Source organism: Sceloporus occidentalis, unplaced genomic scaffold (assembly GCF_023333645.1).
Source record: "Sceloporus occidentalis isolate IW3139 unplaced genomic scaffold, rSceOcc1.0.p SCAF_3, whole genome shotgun sequence".
NCBI lineage: Eukaryota > Metazoa > Chordata > Lepidosauria > Squamata > Phrynosomatidae > Sceloporus > Sceloporus occidentalis.
The window spans coordinates 171,229,132-171,249,987 of NW_028316983.1; the positions used below are offsets into that span (position 1 = coordinate 171,229,132).

Consider the following 20,856-nt stretch of genomic DNA (forward strand, 5'->3'; position numbering starts at 1 on the left):
AAGAGATTCTTTTGCAGAATTGGAAACCCAATTGGTTTTTTGCAGAAAAAAAAGGGAATATGAAAACTGTGGATTTTGATAACTAGTATTAGTAGTAGGTTTAATAGAAGTAAATGAAGTAATTCCTTAGTTGGAGAAGTTAGAATTTATATATTTAGACTAATAACCACTGAAAAACAAGCCAAAGTTTCTTGCTGTCATTTTTCCCCGTTTTGTAGCGGGATTTTCTTCTTTCCTTTTCTTATTCGTTTCTTCCCACTTTTCTTTTTTTATTCTGTCCTCTATATACAAGTATTTGTAGTTTTTAGTTGTTTTGTGTTATTTACAGTTCTTATCGTATTTAGAAATTCTTAATAAAAATATACCGAAGTCTCTGTCTACGCCGATGACACAGTCTGTGTTTTGTGAAGGGGTTTAGGGCATTTGTATAGGCCACACATCAACACACGTTTTACAACCATCCCACAGGAAAACATACACTACCAACATTTATTTGCCTTGAAGGAGAGTTCGCTCAAGTCTAAAATGTCATAATCTGTAGCAGCCATATGCTCATCTGCGGAAAACTTAAGGTTCTGGATTTCACTAGTTTGGATTAAATTAAACTGTGCAGGGATACCAATCTCCACAAGGTTTTTCCATTCATGGATGCGTAGATGTAGATCTGCAGAAAGATGCAAATAAAACCTGCCACAAAAAGAGTTAAAGTGGCTTGTATGAGTGAGCATTAACGGCCAGGACCTGAATTTGCTTTGTGTGTCCTCAGGTTGCCTATCAATTTATGGCAATTTCATAACATAGCTAGAGGAGAATCCTACTTGAGTTTGGCTTTTATAAGGTCTTCCAAAAGAAAAATCAACCATTATGTATCTTAGAATTTAAAAATAAAGAATGAAAGTAAACCCAATGTAGATGCAAGATCCAGCATCTCTTTTAATCTCAAAGGAAATATAATGTAAAAATTTGTTGTTGTTACTATTTAAGTGTTAGTTATAAAATGCTGTAAATTTACACAGTGCTGTATGTACAATCAGTTAAAAACAGAATAAAATAAAGATAAATTATTGTTGGATCAAGTTAGTAGTAGGGGAGAATACAGTAAGTAGAGGATGAAGTAAGTGGACAGAGGTAACAGCAAGTGCAGGAAGAAGGATCAAGAAAAAAGGAGAGAAGAATAGAAGGGAAGAGAAAATAGAAAGGAGAGATAAAGTAGGATTGCTTTAGGAAAGCAGACGAAGGTGAAAGATGAGTGAAATGAACGGGTAGAGAAAGAAAGATGGGATCCAAAGATTATTAGTTAATAGATCTTATATACTGACAAATCTTACCGACAGAGGATTAGTGAGGAATTTGTGTGTATTTAGTCAATAAGCCATGTATGTTTGTAAGGCGTTGTTATTTTTTGTGTAAGTGTATACTGTATATGGTTGTTAATGTCTTAGATGTATTTAAATAAGAAACTAATAAAAAGACGCTTGTTCCTCCATATTCGCTACAGTTAGGGGACCAAGACTGCCGTGAATATGGAAAAACCGCAAATAACAAAAAGACTGTTTTCCCCTGAGAGGACACCTCTCTAGGAATCTCTAGGTCCTCCAGGGCAACTCTGTGGTCAATGTCCAACAGACGCTGACCATAGGACTGCACTGGAGGAGCTATAAATGCTTGGTAGAGTATTCTCTCTAGGTCTTTTCAGTGCAACTTTTAGTTAAAGTTGACCATAGAGCTGCACTGGAGGATCTAGATATTCCTAGAGAGAACTTATTAATCAAATCTGTGAATAATCAAAGCCACAAACATGGAGGGATGAGCGTACTATTAAGATACAGAATAGAATAAAATAAAAAATAAAGCCTGCCTGCCTCTGGCGTACATGCTACAAAATAATTAAACACAACAACAACAATAATAATAATAATAGTTGTTGGTGGTGTTATGATGCTCCCCCAAGTTGACTCTCACTTAGGATAACCTTCTCCTAGGCAAGGAATATTTAGAGGTGGCTATTTTCCAGTTCTGCCCCGGAAATATAGCCTTGACAGTATTTGGCAGCCTCCCATCCCAGAACAAAACCGAGGCTGGCCCTGCTTAGCTTCTGGGCGCCTTTAATAATGTAACTGCCTAACAATCATGTCACTTAGTTTAAGGGGATGAAGAGGCTTTGAACCTGGGCGCCAGGGAAGCATCTCAAGAGAGAAGCCTCTCCGACCCAGGAGACGCCTTTCCCTCCTGCCCTTATCTCCAACCCCAGCATCTTCCACAATTTAAGGCTCTCTCCCTTCTCGCGGTCAAGAGATGCGGCTCTGCCCTCCTTCCAAGCGCCTTTGGTCACACCACGAAATTAAGCTTGTTCTTATTCACTCCCCTCAGAGCCCTTGGCTCCCGCCAAAAGGGGAAGGGAAGAGAGGAGGAGGAGAGGAGCAAGGGGCCAGCCCTCCTCCTCCTCCTCCTCTTCCTCTCTTCCCAGCACCTGCTCCTTATTCCCAGCCTCCTCACCAGAAGGAACCCCAAAACGCCCGCCCTTTTTGGCTTAAGGATGCAAGAGTTTACATTCACATTAGGATTTAAGGAAAATAAATTATATATATATATATATATATATATATATATATGGTATATAAGATATAAATATATACGTGTGTGTGTTATATTAGATAGATAGATAGATAGATAGATAGGACATATAACACGTATATGTATATTTATATATATACTGGTTACGTAAGTTTTTATATGTATATATATATATATACACATACACACACATATATGGCATGTAAGATAGATGTGTGTGTGTCTATATATATATATATATATATATATATGGAATATAAGATAAATATATACATTAGGTATATAAGATATATATATATATAGGGCATATGTTATAGGTATATATGTATACTGGGTAGATAGTATATAAGTCACATATCTAGCACACATAAGTTTATATATATATATATATATATATATATATATATTTCTATGTATATGAATATATTCTGGGTATATATTAGCATATGAGGTCCCTCATCTGTCCTTAAGCGCCCTCCCTCTCTCCCTTTTCGCGGTGCCCGGTGCTCCTGGGCGTCGAGGGCCGCCTTGCCCGCCGGGCTCCCGCCGTCCTCCTGGGCGAAGGCAGCGCCGCCTCCTCCTGCTCCTGCTCCCGCTCCCGCTCCCTCTCCCTCGGTTGCGAGGCGTCCTGGCTGCAGGAAGCGCGCGCGGGAAGAGCCCCCTGCCCTAGCGCCGCACTCACCTGCCCGTCCTGCAGGGGTCGCTCGCGCTCCCGCTCCTTGCTCTCTGGCGCCTCCCTGAGGCTGGCTGCCGCCTCTCCGCTCTCGCTGCTGCTGCTGCTGCTGCTGCTGCTGCTGCTGGGTGGGCTCTCTCTCTGTGTCTCTGTCTCCCTCAAAGTCCCCCTCCGCGGCCCTCCCCGGCGGGCTCCTCCTCCTGCTGCTGCTGCTGCTGCTGCTGCTGCTGCTGCTGGCCCCGGCTCTCAGCCTCTGGAGCCCCGAGCCCCGCGGGACGGAGGGAGCATCCCCGCCTGCTCAGGCCCCTCCGACCATCCCTTGCACCACCTCAGGCAACCGCAGCAGCCACCTCCGCTCTTGCCAGAGCCAGAAAGAGAAAATGGCGCTCGATTTGTCCCAGGAAGTGACGTCCCCGCCTCATTTGCATACCAGGCACAGTGGGCCAATCAGGAGGGCCTTGCTCCCTTGTTCCCATTGGCTCCCTCCATCAACCCTGAACTCCTGCTCTCAAGAGTAGACCTCCTTGGGAACACTTTGGAGACTTCTCCCTCTCCCTGCCCTACCTGCCTCACTCACTCACTGACTCACCTGTTACCTCTTGCTTTGACACCTCCTCAAAGTGGGAAGCCTCCACTGAACCACGCTGTGGTTTTGGGTTGTGACGTCACCAGAGGAGGGGGTGGGCGGGGCTTGGTGACATCACCTCACGTGATACCACCACGTGGGCCATGCAGCAGAGCAGTGGCTCATTTGCATCTCCATCATGCCTCTTCCTTCCCAAAGGCCCCCCTCCCTTCACACAACCCAAGAGCCAATGGGAAGCAGCCATGTCAAGATGCTGCTGCCTTTCCCATTGGAAGGAGAGGCCATCTGAAAAGCCCATATAGCCTTGGTCACACTGTCTGCACCTTCAGAGCCAAAGCCAGAGGGGTCCTTCTCTGTGTTGGCCATTGCTTCCACCTGGATCATCTCCAGAAGGTCATGAGTTAAAATGGTGGCGAGGGAAACAGAACCAATCTCATAAACATGGATAGAGGAGAATACTACCTAGGCTGCATCCACACTGGAGAAATAACCCAGTTTGGCACCGCTCTGGCTCAAGGCTATGGAATTCTGGGAGTTGGAGTTTGTTGTGGGGCCCAGTCTGGGCCCCACAACAAACTCCAACTCCCAGAATTCCATAGCCTTGAGCCAGAGCGGTGCCAAACCAAGTTGGAGTCCTAGTCAGATGCTTAAAACCACCACTGTCACAATCCACTGCTATTCCATTCCTCTAAAGCTGAGAGAATGCGACTTGGCCAAGATTGGTGTCCATAGCTGAGTAAGTATGCGACCCTTGGTCCTAGTCAAATGCTTAAATCGCTACATCGCAACTGACTGCCATATTGTATCAACATTGTCTTTCCATGCACAGTAATCCACTGCCACAATAGCAAGAAATAAGCCACTGAGAACCCATCAAGATCACTACATGAATTGTTGGCGACAGTATCCCATATGTCATTTGAGACATGGAGCCATGAATTGTTTGGTTAGGAGCAATACGTTGGGTTATTTCCCAGGTTGTCTTCCATTTGCACTTTTTACTGAAGTACAGTGCTCCGAAACCACACAGCAAAAGAATGAATGGTGCGCGTGCCCATGGGTGCGTGCGCTCTTCCACACCACAAGCACGAGCACCATTCTATTCAATGGGACTGGAGCATACGCCTTTTTTGCCTTACACGGGGCAATGGATCCGGAGCAGATCCCCCACATTAGCTAAGGGCCAACTGTAATGTAAAATCAGGCCATTCAGTCCCCTCCTTTGAAGGTAAAATTCAGATCAGGTTGTTGTTGGGGACTGAGGAGAGGATTGGAGAAAAATAGCTGCGGTTGATTCAGAAGACTGGACAGAGCCCTGATCAAATACTCGAGGAACAAGAAGCAAGGACATCACAAAAGGTTTGACATGAGGCCATCTTGGTCAATGGTCTTCGCTCGCAGAGAAAGAGGAAGAGTCTGACCCTGTTGGTCTTCCTCCACCTCTACACTGCATTTGATGTCAAAGATTCAAAGTTGGGAAGTAAGCAGCTAAAACTAACATTTGTGGCGTCTCTACGGAGGAAGACAAATGTTCTTGACCCGTACCCACACTGACCTGTTCAAATGATGCATGGGGCCAAAACGAGTGACGCATGGGCATTTCAGGGTAATACAACAAGTAGAGAGAATGATGGTAATTTTTTTTTAGCTGGAGGATGTAATGTGTAACATTTTCAAGTTATTTTTTAAAGGCATTTTAGAATCGTACGGTAGTTTAAGTTTTCAAGTGTTACTCCATTTTCTTTTCAATTCTAAAATTAATATATTTTAAACAATGAGTTATTACTTTTAAAAAATTAAAAATTACTTTAAAATCCAAGATATGCAGATGACACCATAATACTAGCAGAGATTATATGCAGATGACACCATAATACTAGCAGAGATTATATGCAGATGACACCATAATACTAGCAGAGATTATATGCAGATGACACCATAATACTAGCAGAGATTATATGCAGATGACACCATAATACTAGCAGAGATTATATGCAGATGACACCATAATACTAGCAGAGATTATATGCAGATGACACCATAATACTAGCAGAGATTATATGCAGATGACACCATAATACTAGCAGAGATTATGTGCAGATGACACCATAATACTAGCAGAGATTATATGCAGATGACACCATAATACTAGCAGAGATTATATGCAGATGACACCATAATACTAGCAGAGATTATATGCAGATGACACCATAATACTAGCAGAGATTATATGCAGATGACACCATAATACTAGCAGAGATTATATGCAGATGACACCATAATACTAGCAGAGATTATATGCAGATGACACCATAATACTAGCAGAGATTATGTGCAGATGACACCATAATACTAGCAGAGATTATGTGCAGATGACACCATAATACTAGCAGAAAACAACAAAAACTTGGAAGAACTGCTCTGGAAAGTAAAAGAAGAAAGTGGTAAGGTAAGCCTACGGTTGAACATTAAATAATAAGAATAATAAAGAGAGGTGGTAGTGAAAGTGAAATACCTGGGTATTAAGATTACGTCAAATAACAACCAACTGTATGAAAATAATTATGTCAAGGACTGGAAAAAAATTCAAAAAGACCTTGAGAAATAAAAATCAATGAACTCGTCTATATGTTAGGTAGAATTTCAACTGTAAAAATGAATATCCAGCCCAATATTATGTTTTTATACCAAATGATTCCAGTTATAACATCATATAAACCATTTAAATAATGTAGAAAGGACTTCTATTTTTATATGGAGAGGCAAAGAAACAAGAATAAGGTTTAAGTGATTGACTGATGCAAGAGAATGAGGAGGATTTGGACTACCTTTTTCATACTTAATTTTGATGTGTCATGTCTGGTGTGGATGAAGAAATGGATGCTATTAAATAATATGAAGCTTCTATCTCTAGAGGGTTTGACCTGCAGTTTGGCTGGCATGCCTTCCAGTGGTATAATAAGCTCAAAGCCCAATCATCTTTAAACAGTCATGTGGTCAGAAAAGCTTTGCTAAAAGTATGAGTTAATTATACACCAACATTACGGTCTAAAATCCCTTTGTGGATATCACCTTTGGAAGCCTTTTCCGTAAGAGACCAAGGAGTTGCAGCCACATGGCCAACATATAAGGACTTACTGAGTAAAGAAAATGTTAAAAGAGAGTTAAAAGAGAGAAAGCAATTGGAAAAAGAAGGTCTTGCTGTACAATGGTTTTCCTATCTGCAAATAGTGAAAAGATTTAGGTTAGATAGGACAATTTAGAATTTTGAGCCAACAAAGAATTAATTTAAAAGTTATTTGGAGAAGGAAGATAAACATCTGATTATGGAAATTTATAAACTATTGCTAGGATATAATACAGATGATGAGCAAATGAAGGAATCCATGATTGATCTAGAAATGTGGGGCATAACATTCATTTATGGAACTGGGAGATGATGTGAACTAAGGACATCCTAAATTTAATATTTTAAAGAGAAAATGTCTATAAAATGATGTACCAATGGCACATGTCACCAGACAGAATATCAAAAATGTATAAAGAAGCCGGCAACAAATGCTGGAAATATGACAAAGAGGTGGGGTCTTCTTTCACATGTGGTGGCATTGTCCTAAAGCTAAGATGTTTTGGCTGTTGGTAAAATCAAGAACACAGAAAAGCACTCTTGCTGGGATTTTTTGGCTTTGACAGACCATAGAAAAAGAGATGGGCAGACTGGCTCAGCGCATGATGAGAGCGGCAAGAATGACTTATGCTAAATATTGGAAGCTCCCAAGGATTCCAACTGAAGCTGAGTGGATACGTAAATTAGTAGAGATTGCGGAGATGGCTAAATTAACACAACTAATGAAAGCTAAACCCAGAGACCAATTCTTGCAAGAATGGAACCTGTTTATATCTTATTTGCAGCTCAGAGAGGCTTTGAAGTGTGATTGGTTTTATTTAGGTTAGGAAGGAAATAATATTATAAGGAAACGGTGGTGTTTCTTCTTCTTCTTCTTCCTGTTTTAGTTATAAGACATTAAAATTAAGAGCAAACTGAATACAGGAAGTTTATATACGAAGGGAATGAGGGGGAATTAAGGGATACGCTGTTTGTCTTGGCAAATGGGAAGTTAACATTTGTTATTTTTTTATTTATTTACTGTTTTGTTCTGTGTGGGTTTTTTTGGAGAGGGGGATATGTATATAGGAAATGTTAGGGGTTGGGGGTTGTAGTGGCTTATGCTTTTACAAATATGTGTGTGTTAATATATAATTAAAATATATTATTTTAAAAAAAGAAAATAAAAATAATGACCATGGAGGATTTACATAAATTGAACCTAGATTATGAGGAAATTTAAATTGTTAAAGATTTCCCATATTTTGATCAATGATTGATCAGAATGGAGATTGCAGTCAGTAAATTAGAAGAAGACTGGTATTGGAGAGGGAAGCTATGAAAGAACTAGACAAGATTCTTAACTGTAAAGATTTAAGACTGAACACTAAGGTTAGGATCATCCAAGCAATAGGATTTCCCATCACCAGGTATGGATGCAAGAGCTGGGCAGTGAAGAAAGATGACAGAAAGAAAATAAACTCATTTGAAATGTGGCGCTGCAGAATAATGCTGAGGATATTGTGGACAGCCAAAAAGACAAAGTAATGGATCAAGCCTGAGCTCTCCCTGGAAGCCATGATGTCCAAATTGAGGATATCAAACTTTGGCCACATCATGAGAAGACACAACTCACTAGAAAATAATGCTAGGATGGGTGAAGGGCAGCAAAAAGAGAGGAAGACCACATACTAGATGGATAGACTCAATCAAGGAGGCCACAGCCCTGAGCCTGCAGGACCTGAGCAGAGTGGTTGGGAATAGAGTGTCTTAGAGATGTCTCATTTACAGAGTCTCCATGAGCTGAAGTTGACTTGAGGGCAGTTAAAAACAGCAAGAACAACAAATTAGCTGGTATTTTTACTCCCACTCTGTTGTGTCCTCGAAGAACTTCTCAAGAACTGAGCTTGTCCTTCATGTGGAAAGAGGTTCCTTACTTTTGGATTAGATTGAAAGAAATTGTTTCCTTTTATTATGAATCACGCAGATTCCTGCCTAATTGCCATATCACCACCCAGACAATGAACACACAAGTTTACCTTTAAGATAGTCAGTTGAAGTATTCCTATCTCCTTAGACAAGTTCAGACATGACCTTGATGGCTGTAATTATGCCTTCTGCTTTAAAGAATTCACATTATTTATCTGATGATAATAGTTCTTCTTGTGTATAGGCAACTATATGGAAGCCAATCAGTTGCTCCAGTTTACACGGAAGCCACACTGCTGTTTATTGAATGGTGATGCACCCGTGGCACATGTGCGCTGCACCGCCACAAGCAGAAGCTTACACAGTATTTGCCTTACGCAGGGGGTCCGTAATGGATCCCCGCATAAGGCAAGGCTCCACTGTATTATGTTGATCATAGAGCCTCCCTTCTCTTGGTTTAAATTTCTATTTGATTTCCCAGATCTTGTGGAAAAGGTCTCTTCTTATTCTTTTGTTATTGTTGTTGTTATTGTTGCTGACTTCTATTTCTCTGCATTTATTATTGTAGTAATTCTCTTTATCTTTTTGCACTTGTCATTGAACTGTTGCATTTTGGTTTTGTTCTTCTCTCCCTTTTCTTTTCCTTTCCTTCCTTCCTTTATTGCTGGAAGTGTTCTGTCTGACATTCATATTTTAGCATATAGTCATACTTTTGTTGCCAGTAACTCATCCATTTCATCCTTTTAAGACTTGGGAGTCCTTTATAACACTGATCTTACAAGATCTTACAAGAACTGGACTAGCTACCAATGTTATTTGGTTTCCCAAATGCATACTCAACGTCAGTCTAGCACATTTTGCACTAGCTGTAGCTTCCAAACACTTTTCTAGGGCAGCCCCATATAGTATGCATTATAATAAACTATAGCGGGATACAGACCGCCCCTTTGGGGTGGCCTGCACCTGCCCCTTTCCCTGACGGATCGGGGCCTGAGCTGCCACAGCGGCAGCACCAGAGGCCTCAATACGCCACTTTTCCAGGCCTCTGGGAAATGACAAAAAGCTGCTTCCCCGTGGCCTGGAAAGGGGTGTCTTTGGGGCTTCATGCCCCAAGGACACCCTGACAGCGGTGGGGAAAGAGAGAAAGGGCTCTTTTGTATTGCTGGCACAGCCGTGTAAAGGCTGCACCAGCGATACAAGCAGCAGAAGGAGCTCCGTTTTGGAGCTCCTTCCAGTGCCACTGAAAGGGTGCCACAAGTGCCCTACAATGGCACGCATGGCCAGTGCCACTCTGTTTGGAGGTGGCGCGGCTGTGACGTCGTAATGGTGGCGCCCATGTAGACAGGGCGCCACCATTACAACGCCAAGGTTACGTGCTAGGGTTGTGGAGCGTCTGGAAAGGACGCCTCGTGGCAACCCTAGCACATATCCAGGCCGGCGCCAGTCTGGATACCACCTAACTTTATCTATTTGCATCTGGTTTTCACAGGTTGAATGGGTGGGAATGAGGGTTCCTTACCTTTCACCACTCCTTAAGGCTTCCAATAATGTATTTTTGGCTATTTGATTTTGCACCTCCAGTTTTTTGTGGGTTCAGCAGACCTGCCAAGTGTCTGAGAGCTGCCCACCTAAAGCCCTTATGAGTCACATATCATCCTTCATCCATAGTTCCCCACCACCTTTTCTAAAGTGTTCCCATAACTTCCCCTCCTGAGCAGATTTGCCAGACTGCAAGAGGCATCCCATCACTGTTGTCCATCCTGCTTGCACACAGACACTATTGGCTAGTACCCCATTATACCAGAATGTTTTTTATTATTTTAATTTAATTTAGTTGTGTGCATATGGCTTGACTTGAAATCAAAATGGTTGGATCCCATAACTACCAACATGTCACAGATGCTGCAAACTGGGATATGTGTGGCCAAGCAATATCAGAACGTGGTCAACATGGCAAAAGATATTAATGCAAAGCTGGGAGAGGCTGCAATAGTTTGCTTTTACCAATACATGGAAGGGCACAATTCTGCTCCTTCCTCTCCTCTTCCCACTGCAGAGTTGAAACTATTTTTGGACTCAGTTTGCAGCAAGTGAAGTAAGCTGAGGACACAGGGGGCAGCAGGGGGAGGAGGGAGAAACAGGGACATTTTAAAAACATGTCGAAAAGTGGGATGGCCAAGGAATAATCAAGACTGTTTCTGTGAAGTTGAACAGTTTAAGGTTATGGGATCCAGGATCTGCCTGCCATGGATGGAAACATTTGGCTTCCAGATGGAGGCTTCCTTTTCAACAACAGGACCCACATATGCACACCTTAATACACACATGAACTCTATAGCACTGTTAAACCTTTTCAGGGTGCTGGAGAGACTGAAATGGGGTGGGGGTGAGGCAAGAGAGACTGCTTCCACCAGCCCAGTTACACATGCATAAATCTAGATTTACCCCCAATATTATTTAACATCTATTTAGCATCAGGCATGCAAGATGCTGTAGTTACAAAGGGCTTGCAATGTACATCAGATGGAGATGGGTGTGAGAAATGATCAAAAAGTGACAAACAAATGAGCCGGTACAGACAGGACGAAATAAAGTTGCTTAGGGTCACTTTGAAGGTATGCCGTTTAAGTGATGCATGCATCCTAAGAGATCAGAAGCTGTGCCAAGGCCATGATCCAGTCCTAAGGACTGGAACATAGCTTTGGCGCAGCTTCTAGCCTCTTAAGATGCATGTGTCATTTAAAGAGCATACCTACAAAGTGACCTGAAGCAGCTTTATTTTGGCCTGTCTGTATGGGCCCAAATATAATACTGTTTTAAAGACAGTGGATAATGACAACAGACATTTCTTGGACATGTTAAAACTACAAGCCTTTTTTTTTACTCTTGGCAAATTGCTTTTTTGTTCTTACTTGACATTTATCAACAAAAAAGGCCAAGCGTATGGCCAGTCTCAGTTTTTAAAAGTCAACGATTATCCTGTGGTGCAAGGAGTTATGAAAAAAGGCACTTACCATCTTAAAAGGCTTGTTATATAGGTCCATCCTGTCCCAAAGCTGATGTGATTATATCCAAAAGGGTTTTCCTGCATAATTCATTTCTCAGCTGAAAAGCATACAAAGCAATACCTTCTTTCTGAATTTTAAGGTTGGTTAAAAAATATAACTCTTGACTATTTTTTTCCACTGTGACGAAAGCAAGTTTTCCCCCCCAATTTCCCCTGAAGAAAATAAAAATGTTTCATCTGTTGCCTCCCATATTTGTTGAATAACCCTTTGATTCCTTGTGGCAAAACAAAAATAAAGCTCCTTCTGTATATGTATAGGAAGATGTTCAGTCCTGATGCTTTTCATTTCCTTTTCAGTCAATACTTATTCATCTGTTTTTATCATCTGTAGTAATGTTTATTCGTTTGTTTCATAGTTCATGAAGGTCTTTTCATGGTTAGTTCCCCCTCTTCACTTCTGGATACTCTTCTAGGAATTAGGTTAGTTTCCCTTTTTTTCTCCAGTAATCTTAAACAAGCTTTCAATTCACAGTACTTTTGGGTCTTGAGATCAGTACTTTTTAGTTTTGAATTGATTCAAAACACAAGCAGTAAATGGATAATTTTTAATATCTTGCTACCAGGGATATTAGCAGAGATCTATGTAAAAAAACAAAAGTACAAAGATGGATGTGAAGCCTGGCTTAAAATTTACACTTAACTATCAAGCTGATTAAGTGGGCTTGGGTAAGTTATTAGCTCTCAGTCTAACCTACCTTGTTGTTGTGAGGATAAAAGTTCACCCCTCCATTTCTTGTACATGACAAGTCAGAAGTATTTATATGTCTATGTATTACAGACATCTTCCAGCTTCTGTTAGACATATTTTTAGATTTCTTAATTCCAAACACAACTATGTCCTTCCATCCCAACCACTCTTTTCTTCTTTCTTTCCCTGCTGAGATTTTGTTGTTGTTTTTATCAGTTTTCTCTCTAAATAACCTCATGCAGCAACTCCATCATATGTCTCTCGAATTGTGTTAAGAAATTTCAGCCACCGATCAGTCCAGTTTCGAGAAAACGGTAACATGAAATCATGAACAGAATTAAAAGAGGTCACAAGGTGAGAAAGGCCATTATCTATAAATGATGTGGCTGCTTTAACGGCTGAGTTCAACCTCCGTTCATCTTCAGCTATAGCGTTGCAAAAGGTCTAGAATGCAGCCAGGGCATAAAACTTCCAAGCTCTGCATGGCAGTTAACTGCCACGAACCACACCATTCTTAACCTTAAGAGACTAGAGCATGCCCTTTTACTTCCTGGCAGTTTGTTTGGACATGATAATCCCTGCATCAATTTTGGATGTTCCGGATGACTTTGGGGAAGTCACATCCTCTCAGCCTCAGAGGAAAGCCATGGCAAAAAACCTCTGAACGAATCTTGCCAAGAAAACCCCATGATAGGTTTACCTTAGGTTCACCATAAGTCAGAAACAACTTGAAGGCACACAACACACACACACACACACACACGAAACTGTAAAGTCAGCCTTCATACACTATGGGTTGAAGCACACTGTAGAAATAACCCAGTTTGAGACCGCTTTAACTGCCCTGGCTCTGTGCTAGGGAATTCTGGGAACTGTAGTTTGTTGTGGCATCAAAGCTCTCTGATGGAGAAGGCTTCTCACAAAACTACAGTTCCCAGAATTCCCTGGCACTGAGCCAGAAAAGCAGTCTTAGATTGGATAACTTCTGCAGTGTGTTTTGGCCCATAGTATATGAATAAAACTATTTTGCTTATTTAGTGTGCGCATTTTCATTTGCACATTCATGTGTATTCATGTTTTAACATTTTATACAGAAATAACATTGTTCATATTAGAACAGATTTATTTAAGTAAATTAAATATTTAATATTTAAATATTTAAATCAATCCATGTGTAAATGTTTGGGAGGAGGGGGGGGATCAGGGTCTCCAAGATTCAAACTACTGGTATACTGAATGGTCAAAAAAAGGGTAATAACATGCCACATATGTTTATGTTATCACTTATATGCACCTCATGAGGAGCCAACATGCTTGAACCGGGGAGAAATTGCTTGTTAAAGAGATGTTGAATAATGTAAATTGTAAGCCTGAGGGCAGGGAACTGTCAAATTAACAATCTGTAAACTACAGTACTCTGAGAGCCTTTGTGGCTGAAGAGTGGGGCATAAATACTCTAAAGAATAAGAATATTTAAAGCATTCAAATCCCATTCTTCAGCCACAAAAGCTCTCAAGTGGTTTACAGATTGTTTATTTGACAGTTCCCTGCCCTCAGGCTTACAATTTACATTATTCAACATCTCTTAACAAGCAGCTTCTCCCAGGTTCAAGCATGTTGTGTATATAAGGTGTATATAATAATGAAATAATAATAATAATAATATGCACTGCCTCAATTTATTTACATATACATAGTTTCACATGCTTAAAAGTGAAAATATTATTAAAGGTAAAAAAAATTTTTTTTAAATAAATTTTTTGAAATTTGAAGTTTTAATTTTAAAAACAAATACTGGGGCCTCTCCTTGAACTTGGGAGAAGTTGCTTGTTAAGAGATGATGATGATGATGATGATTCAAGAAACAAGTGGATAAGATGCAGCTCTTTGAGTACTTTGCCTCATGAAGTATATTTCAGCTGACAGGTTAATAGCCAGCTAACATATAGGGCTGTAGGCACTGAGAAACAGCATCCAAAATTTTGCCTTTTAAAAACTGGAGCTGCTTAGGGATTACTACCACAGAAGAGGACACATTGAAGGTGTGGACAGGTTTACTCTTATCTATTTTATTGTTTGTATGTACAGCGCTGTGCAAATCTACAACGCTATATAAATAAAGCATGATGATGATGATGATGATGATGATGATGATGATGTAGTGGGATTACATATTGCAGTGTTTCCCTTCTACCTTGGTTGTCCCTGCACTCAACATGTGCATATAGCTGCCTCCCACATTTAGAGCACTTCCATGCAAGTGGGTTTCAGGGCCATTCAATGTACCCCTTGCGCAGAGGTGCTTTTAGACATAACTACACAAGTAGAGCCCTTCACATAGTGGTTGAATGTGTCGCTAGCAGAGAGGAAAGCTAACATGGCGGCAAGGATGCAAGGAATCAGTTTCAATGGGGCAGCACATCCACTCTCCCTTATAGCTAAGCTACTTCTTCTGCAACTACTGTGGAGTATATCAGGTGCTAGATCCCATTCCCAACAGAAGAAGTTGAGCACCAGGAGACAGAGTGACTAGGCATCATAACCGCAAAGGAGGACAAGACACCACAATATGTAGGACATTCAGGAAAAATGTAGGGCATTGCAATGTCAAATAAAAGCAAACACTAATATAAATACAAATTGATGCTTCCTAGTCATGCTCAGAATGGAGGCCATTTTGAAATTCCTCCTAGACAGAAGGTTGAAATGTGGGACATGTCCTGGAAAAGGAGGACATCTGGTCACCCTGCCAGGAGAGCACCCATACAACCCCGAGCTGCTGTGGGAGGAACTATAAAGCAGTGGACAAGCTGCCCACTTCCCTGGCAGCAGACCCACTGGCTGGTCCTGGGTTATCATGTCAGTGGCAGAGCCTGGGAGTTATTTTTTTTAACAAAGCTCTCAACATCTGGGAGTGATAGTCAAAAAAAGTAATTGCTCTAGTTGATGGCAAGGTACGTGACCCCACTGCCTGCATCTTACCTGTGAAGGGTGTTTGTAGGAGCACCACCACAACTAGTGGGCAAACAACCCCTCTCAGCTTTATTGTAAACATGATCAGGACCAGTGGTGTCACTTGGTACTGTGGGGGGTGCACACCACACCCTAAGAGGTGACACCACTGCTCCACATACCTTTGGGCAGAAACAGGCTGTGGCATTCACCCGTGTCTCATTAAAATACAAGCTCAGTGGGAGGAGTAAGCAGAGGCCCCAGTTGTTGTTTTTTTTGTTGGTTTTTTTTTTTTTAATTAAACCTTCACATTTAAAAAAAATCATTTTTAATTTTTTTGTGTGTGGAAGTGTCACAAGAACCAAAAATACTGGGAAAATATCCATGAAACAGAAATAACTCCCATTTGATGCTCAGCTCTTCTTGTTAAACATGACAGGTATATTACAATTACAACCCCCTACTCCACACCTCCTGCCAGTCTCCTGAAGGGAGTGGCACCTTTGGCCAGAAAGCAAGGAGGCCAGCTTTGGCAGAAGAAACTAGCAGGAGGTGGAGGAGAGGGGTCACCAAGGAGGTGGCAGTGGCAAGGGCAGCGGGTAGGACTGCCATCCTTCCTTCTTCTTTCCAAAGAGCACTCTGCCTAGAAGGGGATCCAAGAGGTCGCTGCCACCGCCACAAAGCAAGGAGGAGCAGGGAATAAATAATAATAATAATAATAATAATAATAATAGGATTTATTTATATGCCACCCAATCACTGCGAATCTGGGCGGCTTACAACAGAGGGGCTAATAGACGGTTCCCTGCCCTCAGGCTTACAATCTAAAAAGACACGACACAAAAGGAGAAGGGAATGGTGAGGGGAGTTGGGGATCAGGTCCAGCATTCATCTCTCCCTCTGAGGCCTGGACTGAGGCAGATGGACTGGAGGGAGGGCTCTTCTTATTCAGGCTAGCCCTGATGGAGCTGGGCCTGCCTGGTCTACTCCCTCGCAGGCCGGAAGATGACAGTTATGGAGGGAGGAGTCTCTTCTTCCAGGCTAGCCCTGATGGAGCTGGGCCTGCCTGGTCAACTCCCTCGCAGGCCAGACGATGACAGTTATGGAGGGAGGAATCTCTTCTTCCAGGCTAGCCCTGATGGAGCTGGGCCTGCCTGGTCTACTCCCTCGCAGGCCGGAAGATGACAGTTATGGAGGGAAGAGTCTCTTCTTCCAGGCTAGCCCTGATGGAGCTGGGCCTGCCTAGTCAACTCCCTCGCAGGCCGGAAGATGACAGTTATGGAGGGAGGAGTCTCTTCTTCCAGGCTAGCCCTGATGGAGCTGGGCCTGCCTGGTCTACTCCCTCGCAGGCTGGAAGATGACAGTTATGGAGGGAGGAGTCTCTTCTTCCAGGCTAGCCCTGATGGAGCTGGGCCTGCCTGGTCAACCCCCTCGCAGGCCGGAAGATGACAGTTATGGAGGGAGGAGTCTCTTCTTCCAGGCTAGCCCTGATGGAGCTGGGCCTGCCTGGTCAACCCCCTCGCAGGCCGGAAGATGACAGTTATGGAGGGAGGAATCTCTTCTTCTAGGCTAGCCCTGATGGAGCTGGGCCTGCCTGGTCAACTCCCTCACAGGCCGGAAGATGACAATTATGGAGGGAGGAGTCTCTTCTTCCAGGCTAGCCCTGATGGAGCTGGGCCTTCCTGGTCAACTCCCTCGCAGGGAAGTGGCTTGCAGGGCACATTGTCACCCAGAGTGGGGCACAGAGGCCTCTCTCTCCTTGCAGTTGCTACTGCCATCCCGTCAGCTTGCTGTTGGTCCCCACACACAAAGACCTAACCCAACCCTTTGTCCTGAATGGCGGCACAGCCTCATGAATGCACCACCATTGGGGACAACACAGGCTTGCTGTCTGTGGATACTCAAATCTGTGGATGGCAATTCCACGGATACTAAGGGCTGACTGTGCTGCGCAGGAGGCACAGTAAACCCCTTTTGAATGTTTTTTATTACAAAACTCCAATAAAACAAACCAGTTAGTGCTAGATGAGTACCCAGGTCAGAACAAGTTATGAGGGGAGAGAAGAGGACAACCATGAGTAGTGCTGTGGCTAATGACACAACTGGACTCAAGCTGAAAGAAAGCTTAACTGTTAGCATGCACAAAGGTGAAAAGCCCAAATACATAGGAACATGGAATTTAACATGCATGAGACGGGAAAAGCTAGACACAGTAAAACAAAAACTAGAATGTATAATCATTTCAATACCTGAGGGAATGAGCTAAAATGGACAGGAATGGAACATTTTGAGTCAGATAATTACACAGTGTTTTACTCAGGAAATGAAAATCTAACAAGAAGTGGGGGAGCATTAACAGTGAGGAGAGATGTTGCAACAGCAGTCAAATACAATGCAAAATACTGTATGACCTATTGATATTAATAAAACACCAGGGAAAACCTATCAGTATAACTATAATCCAGGTTTATGCTATAACTACAAAGGCAGAAGAAACTGAAAGATTCTATGCTGGGATCCAGGAGAAAATTTATGACACAGTAAAACAAGATTTCTTCTTATAAGTGTTTGGCATGCAGAAGGAGGAAATAGAGCAGAATAAAGATTGTAGGAAAATATGGACTAGGATCAAGAAATGAAGCAGGAGACTAACTGACTAGGTTTTGTTAGGCCAACAGTTTGTTCATCACAAACACATTCTTCAGGCAGTTAAAGAGACCACTGTATACATGGATATCACATGATGGTCAGTATAAAAAACAAATAGACTACATAATCTGAAACAGAAGATGGAGAAACTCCATTCTCTCTGAAAAAACAAGCCCAGGAGCAGATTGTGGAACAAACTGTACTGTGAATTGTCAATTTAAAAAAGTAAAGCTAAAGAACACTAAATCATCCATCAGGCTAAAGTATACCTGAAGAACATCCCTACAGAATTTAAAGATAATGTAAAAAAGAAAGAAAAGAAAAAAAGATTTGCACTACTAATCCTAATTGACTGGGAACCAGAAGAACTCTGGACTGAATCCAGGGATACTGTCAGGCAAGAATGCAAAAAGACACTATCTGCAGCAAAAAGCAAGAGAAGCCTCAATGGATGAATGATGAATTCTTCAAGCAGTTAACAACAGGTGAGAAGCAAAAGGTGGCAGAAACAGTCAGAACCCTGAATGCAGCTGTTCAGAAACTTGTGCGGAGGGGCAACAACTACAGTACTAAGATAATCAATGAAAAGAAACAGGAGACAACAAAAAACGAAAGTAACAGTCTTCTTCCACAAGATCCAAAAAATCAAACAGAAAAATCAAGAATGGGGATGCTATATGACCAGCAGGGGAACACATTAAATGACCAACAACAACAACAACAACAACAACAACAAAAGACTATGGAAACAATACACTGAATAACTATGTAAAAGTGGTAAAAGGATGACAGGTTCATTCAAGAAAAAAAAAATTGAAGATGAATTCACAATTTTAGATAATGAAGTGAGGGCTGTACTCACAGCACTTGGGAGGAATAAATCACCAGAAAAAGATGGCATGACAATTGGCTTGGTTCAAGCTACAGAGACAGAATCTAGTTTTAACTAAAATCTGTCTACAAATATGGATAACAAAACAATGATCCACAGATTGGAAATGTACAAAGCCCAAGAAAGGGGACACCAAGAATAGCAGTAACTAACAGGACTATTACATTAATTCTCCCATGCAAGACAAGTGATGCTCAAAATTCTAAAGCAAAGACTTTTAACCATATATGGAACAAGAAATGTCAGATGTCCAGCTTGGGTTCAAGAAAGGAAGAGGCATTAGGCATCATACTGAAAACATACATTGGATAATGGAGCATACAAAACAACTTTAGAAGAGAATCAGCCTGTGCTTTAGACTATGTATAGCAAAGCATTTGATTCTGTAGATAATGAAAAACTATGGATTGCTCTTAAAGAAATGGGTGTGCCACATTTTATTGTTTTGGTATATGATTTATAATGGACCAGAGGCTCCTGTCACAACAGAATATGGAGAAATGGTTTTCTGTTGGCAAGAGAGTCAGTCAAGGCTGCATTTTATCATCCTATCTGTTTAACGTGTACACTGAACATATTATTCCTAAATCAGGATTAGACTCAGAGGAAGGAGGCATGCAAACTGGAGGAAGGAACATCAAGATATGCAGATGACACCATAGTACTAGCAAAAAGTTACAAAGACTTAGAACAATTATTGAAGGAAGTCAAGGAAGAAAGTTCAAATGCATATTTACAGTTGAACATTTATAAAACAAAAATGACCACAAACAATTTACACAACATTAAAGTAGATGAAGACATTGAAACAGTTCAAGATTTTCCATACCTTGGCTATTATTAATCAGAATGGAAACTGCAGTCAAGATATCAGCAGAATGCTAGGAGTTGGAAAGACAGCTATGAAGGAACTAGACAAGGGGCTGGTGCAGATGAGTGGGAAAACTCAACTCCAAGAGTTCTCTAAAAGCAGGTCAAAACCCTGCTGTCAGCACCACCCACATCAAAGGCACTCTGAACACCCATGGGCTGTGTGGCTGCGTGGCATCTAGCTGCACTTATTTTTTTTTTGCCACCTCCCCATCATCCATGCACACCATCACATGAACACACTGCCAATGGCATCCAATTACTTCCCTCTTCCCGCCAATATGTCATTCCATTGGATACATGCCTATATGACTGGCCACAGTCACACCTGCAATATGCCACCTATACAGTGCATCAGTGCAGTCTGCCCACTGGCAAATCACACTCATGTAGACCCCCACCCAATCACCCTATGCCCCTCTGTTGGACTGTCTGTTTTGTACATCCATTGCATTATTGGTGATCGTATTTTTGCTTTGCTACAGTCCTGCACTAGTGCCAGGCTGTTTATATGCTGGTGTAAAGATGCATTTTCCACCTTGAGTCACAGTATTCCAGCTTCTGTTTTCTCTGGTTTTTAGACCTAGAGTGCAGCTTCGTTTCGCTTCCCACCTACTTTTGCCTCATGTGGTCTAAACACCCCACCTTCAAAGCAGCCGGAAGCCACTTATTTTGTCAGACTGTTTCACTCCAAGATCCTGAAGTGAGATTTATTATACTCAAGTTAGGATAGTCCATGCCATTGTATTTCCAATTTCTATGAATGGCTGTGAAAGCTGGACAGTGAAGAAATATGATAGAAAGTCAACTCATCTGAAATGTGGTGCTGGAGAAGAGTTCTATGGATACTGTGGATTGCTGAAAAGACAA

General features: G+C 41.8%; 1 protein-coding gene across 3 annotated transcripts in view; it reads right to left on the reverse strand.

Annotated features, from left to right (window-relative positions):
- ADNP2 (ADNP homeobox 2) overlaps positions 1-12,626 on the reverse strand; it is a 40,992-nt gene extending 28,366 nt beyond the window's left edge. Inside the window, exon 1 of one of the 3 annotated variants that reach the window (XM_089516871.1) lies at positions 11,883-12,626. In XM_089516871.1, coding sequence (XP_089372997.1) covers positions 11,883-11,912 — 30 coding nt within the window. In that variant the 5' untranslated portion in view covers positions 11,913-12,626. Of the gene's footprint in view, positions 1-3,256; positions 3,467-3,836; positions 3,882-11,882 lie in introns of those variants that run through there. The other 2 variants (XM_089516872.1, XM_089516874.1) reach the window with 2 other exon arrangements.
- Positions 12,627-20,856: the final 8,230 nt, after the last annotated feature.